This window comes from Filicampus tigris, chromosome 13 (genome assembly GCF_054856515.1).
Source record: "Filicampus tigris isolate MCC_2025a chromosome 13, RoL_Ftig_1.0, whole genome shotgun sequence".
NCBI classification, from domain to species: domain Eukaryota; kingdom Metazoa; phylum Chordata; class Actinopteri; order Syngnathiformes; family Syngnathidae; genus Filicampus; species Filicampus tigris.
The window spans coordinates 4,674,103-4,683,941 of NC_141229.1; the positions used below are offsets into that span (position 1 = coordinate 4,674,103).

The 9,839-nt window shown below is 39.2% G+C and overlaps 1 protein-coding gene across 1 annotated transcript; it reads right to left on the reverse strand.

The window, feature by feature from the left end:
• Positions 1-2,133: 2,133 nt before the first annotated feature.
• On the reverse strand, positions 2,134-9,425 carry txlnbb (taxilin beta b). Its single transcript, XM_086049399.1, has 10 exons — positions 9,360-9,425; positions 8,160-8,398; positions 7,560-7,651; positions 7,285-7,455; positions 6,321-6,515; positions 5,041-5,160; positions 4,885-4,959; positions 3,918-4,010; positions 3,740-3,835; positions 2,134-2,638 (listed from the first exon to the last, which is right to left on the reverse strand). The coding sequence occupies exons 2-10, from the start codon at positions 8,380-8,382 to the stop codon at positions 2,204-2,206; spliced, it is 1,500 nt and encodes a 499-aa protein (XP_085905525.1). The 5' UTR covers positions 8,383-8,398; positions 9,360-9,425; the 3' UTR covers positions 2,134-2,203.
• Positions 9,426-9,839: the final 414 nt, after the last annotated feature.

The window sequence follows — 9,839 nt, forward strand, 5'->3', positions numbered from 1 at the left end:
AGCTCAAAGTCCTGATTTCATCATCAGTCTTGGGTTCACTTGGCTTCGCTTCCTGGAAGGGAAGCGACTTTCCTGATTGTGCCTTTGACCAGCTGATGATTTATGTGAAAGGTCCGCTTTCATTTCCGCAAACAACTTTTTCATTGGTTTCCTTTGTCTGCTCATGTGAACCGCTATAGAGTTGCAACATGAAATGAGTTCTAGGACAAGATCCGTATTGAAAATGAGCTGACGGTGTCTATCGCAAGTAAACCTTACTGCCTTTGTAAAGACTTTTTTTGGGGGATAATTTTCCAATGACATTTTAAAGCAGGGTATGGCCAAGTATGTCTTTCGTCCCACATATGGCCCGCTCTGTACTTTCAGTCCACTCACTGAGCATTTACATTAAGAGTCCTGTATTATTTGTTGCATGAATTGAGAAAGTTTGTTCCCCTCAAAACCAGGTTTTATTCAAATGTGTATACCGTAAGCTTCACTTCTTATTAATATTATTATTATAATTTTATTTTATTTATTTTTTTAGGAAAAAGTAGGAATTTTTTATTTTTCAAAAGAACAAACCTAATATTGAGAATAAAGTTAGGTTTAAAAAAAAAAGATTGACTGATGGGAGTAAAGTTGGATTTTTTTAGATTTTTAATTGTTTTTATTTTATGGGCCTAAATCAGATTTTTAGACAAAAAAGTATTCCGACAATAAAGTTGGGTTTTTCAAGAAAAAAAAAAAAAGTATTTTTCGAGGAAAAAAAGCAATGATCTAGTAAAGTTGTATTTTTCGATTTACAATTTTTTTTCGATGAAAAGCAAGCAAACATCTTTCCCAGAAAAATATAGACGAAATGGAACATTTCTTTTAGATTTTTATTATTATTATTATTATTCTTTTTTTTACAAGAATAATGCCTTATTTATCAAGAAAGTCTTCATATACTGAGATATAAGTTGTATAGTTCTTTTTTTTTAAGTCATAATCTTATTGTAGTGAAATTACGTTTTTCAAGAAACAATCTTAAGAGAATAAAGTATTAATTTTTTTTCTAGAAAAAGTAAATACATTTTATGGCAAAATTGGATACTACCCGCGATAGTATCCAACTTGAGGGACTAAATCCCGATTTTCATTTTTTCTATTTCTTTTTTTTTATAATTTATTTTTAAAAAATATACTTCAACTCATATTTGGAAAAAATCATATTGTGATGGGAATAAATCCAGTTTCAAGATGAAAAGCCACGAGTTTATCTCATGAGATGATGCAGATTGGTGCTAGGTGCATATAAGTATACGTACGTACGGTATGCTGATAATGGCTAATCAGTCTACGAATGATTGACAGGTCTGCTTGTTTTCTTGCCGCCTTATCTCGGATAAAAGCCGCAAGGACCTTTGTCACACTGTCTTCTTTGTCGGTTTTGACAGCCGGAATAGGCAGCAGTGTTGGTTGTATGGCAACTCTTATCAGTGTCTGCACCTCTGCCGGGGCTTTTGTTTAGCCACCGCTCCCACGTAAAGTGAATTTACACAGCAATGACAGCATGTGTATTCAAGGCTTATGTCTCCATAGTGACAAAAAAACAAAAACATCCTTACGTTACTGTTGGTACATGTCAAGGTATAAGGCCGGTGTCGCCTTAACCGTGCGGCAGATGGCGCTCTTTTTTTGCCTTGACAAATCTGAAAGTGTTTTTGAAAGAACGACAAAGAGACTTGGTATGTTAATGAATCCTTGTGAGGCTTTGTTTTGGATGATTATTTTTGGAATATTATGACTTTTCTAGAATGGGGGGGAAAAAAAGACTTTTTGTCTCAAAAAATAATTGCAGAATTTTGCAACTTTTTAAGTCAAAGTACTAAAAAAAGCAAACTAATCTTAATTTTCTACGTTTATTATTAAAAGAAATCGCAATCCATATTATCTTTAAAAATACTTGTAAACTTGTAAATAATAAAGAAATACATTATTCTCGTTACATTAATTTTTTTTTTTTTTTTTTAAATAAAACAATTTTCTCTCAAAAAATACAGCACTCTTGTGAAATAATAAATTTCTTTCTAGGAGTAGAAAATTATTCCAGACTAAAAAAAAACCCAAACGTATTTGGTAAAACTACAGTCACTGAAATGTTTTTGTTAAAAGCACTTTTTCTTTTTTTATTGCCACAGAAATAACGCATACCGTACAAAGCGGAACTTTTAAAGTGTTAATCAACAGACTCCAGCTGCAAATGTTCTTGGCATTTGTTGCTCTGCTCTGCGTGGTCCTCCGCCGCTTCCTGGGCGCCTTCGGAGGCTCCTTGCGTCGTGGTGTCCGCGGGTACGACGTGCGAGATGGCGAAGGAGCCGGCAATCTCCTTGAGGAGGGCCCGCTCGGCTTTCAGTTTGGCCAGCTCATGGCTCAGATGGCTTTCCGGGCTAGCGGCGGGCCCGGCGGGGGCCGCGCTCGATGGCTCCTCGTGATGTTCCTCCTGGGCGTCCGTCTTCGGGTCCTCCTCCTTCGTCCCTTCGACCGGGGGACCTTCGGCTGCTTGCGCCTTCTCATAGAGCGTCTTCCTCTCGTCCTGCAAAGCCCTGCACAGACTTTCCAGCTTCTGGTTCTTGATGATGACCACCTCCAGCTCTTTGTCCCTCACTGCTTTCTGCAGAGCGCATTTGACACAGTCCACGATAATGACAATAATCGTACACACCGAAAAGGGAAAGCGGGTTATTTACGAAAGTGGTCCTATTTTTGGGTGGGCGGGGATGGGGGAGAGTTTGTAATTTTCTTTGATTCTAGTTGTTAATGTTCCACTCAAAAGAATAAAATTTCATATTTCAAAATATAAGCGAGAATTTGACAAGAATAAAGTTGTTTTTGTTTTTTTTAACAAAGGTCCTCCTTTATGGGACTACTTTTTTTTTTTTTTTTTTTTTTTAATAGCAATACGTTAGGAGAAAAAAGTTTTACTCTTATTGAAGTCGTATTCTAAAAGATTCTCAGTGTTGTACGCGGGCTCCCTCTAGTGGTATGAAAAATAATACGGACAGTTCAATTGTATTTAACTTGCATTAAAGCTTTAAGAATTGTTTGTTTTTAAACATTTATTTCGGCACAATTTCTATTGAACGTTTATGTGAAATATATTCAAACCGAATATAGGTTCCGTTTTTAATTTTTTGGAGCATTATTACTATTATACTAGTTTTCAATTGTATATGCTGAGTATCGTGGAACTTCTTTGCTCAATAAAGACGATGACAGTAGCAGTCTGCATCTCCAAAAAAAAGAAGATTCGATATTCACACTATCTCGATACACGAGGTGCGATGCAATTCGAGGACGGTTCATTTTAAAGTGGAACTATTCGATTCGATTGGTTTCCAATCAGTGGGATTCCAATTTGATTTGATATGCTACGCCTCGAAGATTGTATGATGCCATAAGTTTCTTGTTGTCATTTTACAAAATGAATGTAGCAAGGTGACAACTGGCCGGCATCTTTATTGGAGGTTTATCCCCATTTTTTGGGGGTTGATTATTTATTTATTTATTTTTTCTCCGTTGCCTTCGTAAAACGGGCACCAATCCTCCACTCATTTTTTTTGCCGTATGCTCTCGGTGGGCCGGGCCGCTCCCTATAAATCTTGTGATCTCATTTTGAGGCTGACATCTCCCGCCGCTTTGTTTGAGCTATAATGAGCATCACGCATGCAGTACATCAGTTGATTAGGGAAGAACAAAGGCAAAAAGCCCTTACATCCGCCACCATGTCGACGAGGCTCTTGTTGCAGCCGTCGAAGCGACTCTTCCATGATTGACACTCCTTCTCCAGCTTCCTCATCTTCTTGGCCATCTTGGAACACAACAAACATGTTAAAGCGCCTAAAAATATCCTCCACGCTACTCCTTTTTCCTTCAAAGGCCGGCATCCGTACTTTATCCATGTCCTGTTTGAAGCCGCTGTAGACGCTGTTACTTTTTGAAACAGTGCCCTGGATCTCGTCAAACTTCTTGGAGTACATGTCGAGCTGAGGGGACAAAGTTGGTGTTAGTGTTTCGGGGGGGGAAAAAAAATTCACAAAATGAACACGGAAGGCTGGGCCGTTTGGCTTTTAAATCTGATTTGGTTTTTTTTCCCCACTTCACTTACAGAAAAAGCAAATGAAAATGACATTGTTCTGTTTTAATTTTTTTTTTCCTCTCCCCTTTCTGGAATTTGCTTGAATTTTTCCTTGTTTCAGTGTCCACAAAGATAACAGAAATGCTGCAAATATTTTTTTCAGCACGGACAATGTGAAACGAAGTACTGTAAGTGCTTTAAAACAATAAGGCTGTTTCATTATTTTTCTCCACTGAAGACATTCTCTAAGTTTTTAAAAGAAAAGTCACAATATTATGAAAATAGTCTAAAACACACACACACACTATGTTACAAGAATAATGAAGTTTTTTCTAAATAAGTATGTAGAAAAAAAATTATGCCAAAAAATATAGTTGGATTTTTTTTCTATTAAAACATTTGGAATGTGACATGAATAAAGCCGCATTTTTTAATTATTTTTATTTTTTTTTAGATAAAAAGCCACAGATTTTTGGGGGGTTACAGTAGTTTGTAGTCTTGCAGAAATAAAGAATATTTCGTGACAAAAAGTTTAAAGGAAAAAGTTACGATCTTAACAAGAATAGTCGTATTGTTTCGAGAATTTTTTTTTTTTTTTTGAAAAATGCTTTTTCCAGGAAAAATTTTTTTTTTTTTAAAGGAAATTTCTTATTTACAACATTAAATTAATAACTAATAAGAAATACCGTTAACTCTTGAAATATTTTTAGTTTTAGTAATTGTAGTTTTTTTTTTTTTTTTTTTTTTTTAAATTCCTTCCACGCATCCTGCTGTGAGCGTACCTGCGCCTTCATGTCCACTTCATTCTCCTTCAGGAGTTTTGCTTGCGACCTGTACTCTGCGGCTTTTTGTAGCAGCTGTCGGGACATTGGCAAGGTTGAGAACGGCAGTATGGCGCCAAGGCAAAATGTCGTTCCGCGTGAAAAAGCACAACGTACCAGCTCCCTCTCTAGCTTGTGTTTTTCTTCGGCTTCCTTCAGCAACATGTTGGCCTGACTCAGCTTGGTGTCCAGAAGCTTCTCCTTCAGGTCACGGTGCTTGAACACCTTCTCCAGGTTCTGGAAAAGAGCGTTTGCAAAGTGAAATATCTTGTTTCAAGTGAAACTGCTCTTGTGGAACTTTGAAAGTCTACATCCCATTTCTGCGGATTTTGGAAGGAAAAGCAATCAGTTTAAAAAGACGTTTACTATCGGTGTTGTGATTTATTGGCAAAGACCACATCTGAAGGTGGTTGACATGGCAGAATATTGATATGAATTGGAATCTTACGAGAATGGTCCAAATCAACCCTAAAGCCTAAAAAAAAAAATTCGAGAAAAAAGTTGCGATATTTAGAAATAACAGAATTGTAAAAGAAGTCATATTTCTTTAAATAGACAGCTGTATTTTTTAAGGAAAAAAATGTCTTTTTGCAACGTTAATGAGAAAGTCATGACCCTGAAAGAATAAATTAGTGTTTTTGAAGAAAAAAAGATAATAGAACGTAAAAAACGTCAATTTAAAAAATATATATATTTTATCTTAGTCTTGCTAGAATAAAAGTCAGATTTTTAAGAGAAAAAAATCCTAATGCCATGAGGAAAAACAAATTGAATTTTCAATAAAAAAATATTCAAGGAAAAAAATTGCAATATTTTGAGAAAAAAGTCTACTGGTAAATTTAATGAAATCATTTTTCTTAAGATATATATATATATTATTTTTTTTTTAAACAAAAAGTCTGATTTCTGACTAGAATAAAATTGTATAATTGTTGGATTATGAGAGGTAAATTGACATTTTCCTGGGGATATTTTTTTGTGTTTTTGTTTTGTTTTATTGAGGAAAAAAATTGTCCTGAGAGAAGAAAGTCATGTTTTCGGAGGTTAAAAAAATGCTAATTTTACACAAATTAAATTGTACTATTTTAAATTATCTCACCCGAAAAAAAAAACATTAGTTCCACTAGAAGTTGTAAGTTGTGTTTTTCGCGAAAAAAAAACATAGTCCTACAAGAATAAAGTTAAAGTGTTGGAAGAAAAAAAGCTTGTCATGCAATAACTCCAAATTTTAGAGGCAAATACGATCACATTTCGCGAGGTTCGGAGGTGCCGTTGTTTTTGGCGTAGTTTTCAGTACTCTACACTGCAAAAACTACAAGCACAACCAAAAATATCGAGATCAGCTCTAAATCGGGCAATGGCACGCTGTTGCTAGTCAACGGGGTTAGCGTCCATACCGCCTCCCGCTGGTCGTACTGCGTAATCAAGCCCTTAAGTTTGTCAGCCAGGGCGCTGTTCTCCTGACACAGTTTGGTGTTGCGGCTGCTGTGCTCCTCAATCTGGGCCTGGATGTCGCTCAGGGTTCCCTGGAAGTGGGTGGTGATCTCCTTCCGCTTCAGGTCGTCCTCCCGGCACCTCTGCAGCGTCTCCTCCTGCCCACAACAACATCATTTGGATTTGTGGAGGGCTGAGAGTCGGTGTACCGGCTGTCGGAATATTGTACGGCTTTTTTTTTTTTCTTTTTTTTTTTTAATTAGAATATTGGACAAGATTGGACTTGCTTCGTTTTGTTCAGGGAAAAGGGGGTGCGCCACCTCTGTTGGGATATAGGAGTACATTTTTTGATCATTTTCTCATGGTTATATCATGTTTGCGTGATTAAACGTGATGCCTTTATTGGCTATGAACTGGATTTGTTTTGACTTGTATTTCGAGTAGGGATTGGTTACCGACACTGGCGGAGCTACGTTTTTTTTTTTTTTTTCCTTGCGGAATGCGTGGGGGGAGGGGGGGGTTCAAGGATATCTCAGGGAGTCCGCACAACAAAATCCGTTTTTTGACAAAACCCCCAAATTATCCAGAACACGATGATTAAAATTCATTATATGTTCCCTACAGGCGACTCGGGGAAATGCGGAAAAAAATTCCCGGAGGAAATCGGAAAATACCCAAAAGTCAAATATCTGGTCCCGCACCTTGGGTGTCCAAGACCGGAGTATCAATAACCTTTACCCACAACGGTATCGGAGAAAATAATCACAATTATTTTCAATTTATTTAGCCTGGAGACTGACATTGTCCTTTTTTTTTACCCCGCAAGAACCTTTTGTTTACATTTGTGAAAAAGTGAGTTTTGGGTGTTTTTTTAATCGAACTTAATGACTCAACGACGATCGGCGTGATCTTATGTGGGCGAGGCACCTTCAAGGTCTTGTTGTGCCGCTGCAGTTCCCGGCAGAGTCCCTCCAGTTTGCTGCGAGCCAGGACGGCGCGACTGTGCTCGCTCTGCAGCTGGTCCTTCTCCTTCATCACCTGCAGGAGCTTCTTCTGCAGAAGCTTCAGCTGCTTCTGGTCACTTCGGTGCTCCTCCAGCTACAACCGCACATGAGCCCAGCCCACATGGCGTCATGCCGACGCTAGCGCTCGCAGGTTAAGCGCGGGCTCGGTTCCGATTCGGCCGGCGTAAATCCACTCACCAGCTCGGCGTGCTTCTTGATGGTAGCTTCCAGTTTCTGCTCGGGAGTGTCGAGTTTGTTCAGACTTTGCATGAGGAGCATGGCGTCCTTCCCTGAGTGGCGACAGGAGACGTCAGAGTTGGCGTTCATGCAAATCTGAGGACGGACGCTGTACTTGTCACTCCGTCAGCACAATTTGGATTCTTGGATCGGAATCCTGATTCAGAGCATCTTGATTTACAACGATGGTATTGTTTTTGAAAGTCGATCAGCCGATTCAAAGTTTTTTTCCACTCAGCAGAGTGGCCATTTCCTAACCTAAAGGCTGTTGGTACGTTCCCCAATCAATCCGTGTGACTTTTTTTTAAAATAAACTAATACAGTGCAAGTAAAATTGAGTCAAAAACTCTCCTTGTAAAATTTGAATTTCGGAGTGAATTTCCAAGTAATAACTAAATCATTATTCCAGTCCACCAATCTGACTTTTTGAAAATGATTTTAATCCAGATTATGGATCCAGATGACAAATGAAACTACAGTGATTCATTAATCCAGATTTCCAACGGAAGTTCTAAATCACGTTGAATTGAAATCCGCCTGTGTCACCCAACCAAAGCCTACCCAAGCTTTTGAGCATCTTTTTCTCCAGTTTCTGGTCCCGTCGGCTGTTGGGCTGGACCTCCTCGTTGTCTTCCGGCTCATCTGGAGCATCGTCGGCCCGGTAGGTGCTGATGATGTCCTCCAGCTGCTTGCCAAGGTCGTCGGTCAGGTCAGCATCGGCGTCTCCGGCCGACATCGCCGGGCTGCTCTCGGCCTGCGTGCTGTTCTCTGGACAGGGCTCCATCTTTTGTTTTGTGTAGCTGAGAGGCAATTGTTGACCATTTAGACGAGAATCCAAGGGTTCATTTGCGGCTTTTGCTTTTTCTTTGTCTTTTTCTAAATTTTTCACACGGAACAAAATTGGAAATCCCAACGAATTGAAGGTTGACCATGTTTGACCTCAGAGGTTCTGCCATATTTCGAATTAAGTCGAATTTAAAACAAACAAAAAAAAATGATCCGGTCGTTAAAAACGGACATAATTCAGATTCTGTAATCCAGACTCTTAATCTTTGGGTCATGGGGAAAAAGGACATCGGAAACAAATTGGAGGTCAACTGGATCTTTTGCTGTATTTAAAACTGAGTAAAATTCCTCACCCCCCCAAAAAAAATATATTTAGTAAATAACGGACGTATATTTTATTGGAATGTGTTTGCTCGCCAGCAGTGTCAAGAAGTCCTTGTAGTAATGCCGTGCTTTCGCTTTACTGGTGTGAAACATGCATGTTATGCGTTCCAAAAAATGGAGAGATGGAAAACAAGCAATAATGTCGCGCCGAGTCCCAGTCGGAGAATGTTTACGCGCATAAAATTAGCGCAGCCCTCGCGCTGCTTTCACAAGCTGAGCACATGGCACCTGTTCCAGAGCCACGGGCTATTTTAAGACCCTCTTTATATGGGCAAAACATTTATTTATTTCCTCCTAAACCCACGCTATTGATGCACGGCGGCGGCGGCGGCAGCTGCGTGCACAAAAAAAAATAAAAAATAAAAAAACTGCAGAGATTTGCTTTGAAAAACATGGAAAGGAAGCTCAAAATCCCAAGATGTTACGGGGAGTCGAGACTGAAAAGTCGTCGCTAACTGTTGAAGTCAATGACAAATAATCACCAGACAAGCACTTAAGCAAGCACTGTTAAAAGACTAAAGTCACGGCGTATGTACTGTAAGGTTAATTTTCTGTTCGTGCCAATGGGCTAAAACCAGCTCACACACTTACCGGGACCGAGGGCCGGAGGGGCAAAGAAAGAAAGAAAGAAAAGAAAAGCGAGCGTGGAGGGGCTCGGACAGGCTGCCTGCCACCACAGATGCAACAGCTGTGATAAGACCACCTCGAAATAGACCATAAGCCCCCCGCCCCCACTCCACCTCGAGCAAGGGGAGAGGTGAAGAGGGGGGGGGGGGGAATACGGGACAAGAGGCTCTAACCACCCCCAAAAACGCGATGAGTGGGAATTGTGATTCACTGAACACATCGATTGATGGTTTGCTATTTCAAAATACACGATCCATTTGGATGAATTTATTCCCAACAGTGTCGTTTTTTTTGTTTGTTTTCATAGCATTTTTTTTCTTGGCTACTTTAAGTTAATGTGAATGTTAATTAGATTTTTTTTTTTGGGTTTTTTTTTTGGTCCGATCATATTTCAGCATCATTCTAATCACGGCTTTCAGAATCAAGAATCAATAGCGCTGGCCG

Bases quoted from the DNA above. Each gene is read 5' to 3' on its own strand.
- txlnbb (XM_086049399.1), bottom strand. From the start codon at position 8,382: ATGGAGCCCTGTCCAGAGAACAGCACGCAGGCCGAGAGCAGCCCGGCG. The intron at 5,161-6,320 runs GTATGGACGCTA...GCTCTTTTCCAG, and splicing joins AGTACGACCAGCGGGAGGCG to AACCTGGAGAAGGTGTTCAA. The intron at 4,960-5,040 runs GTACGTTGTGCT...ATGTCCCGACAG, and splicing joins ACAAGCTAGAGAGGGAGCTG to CTGCTACAAAAAGCCGCAGA.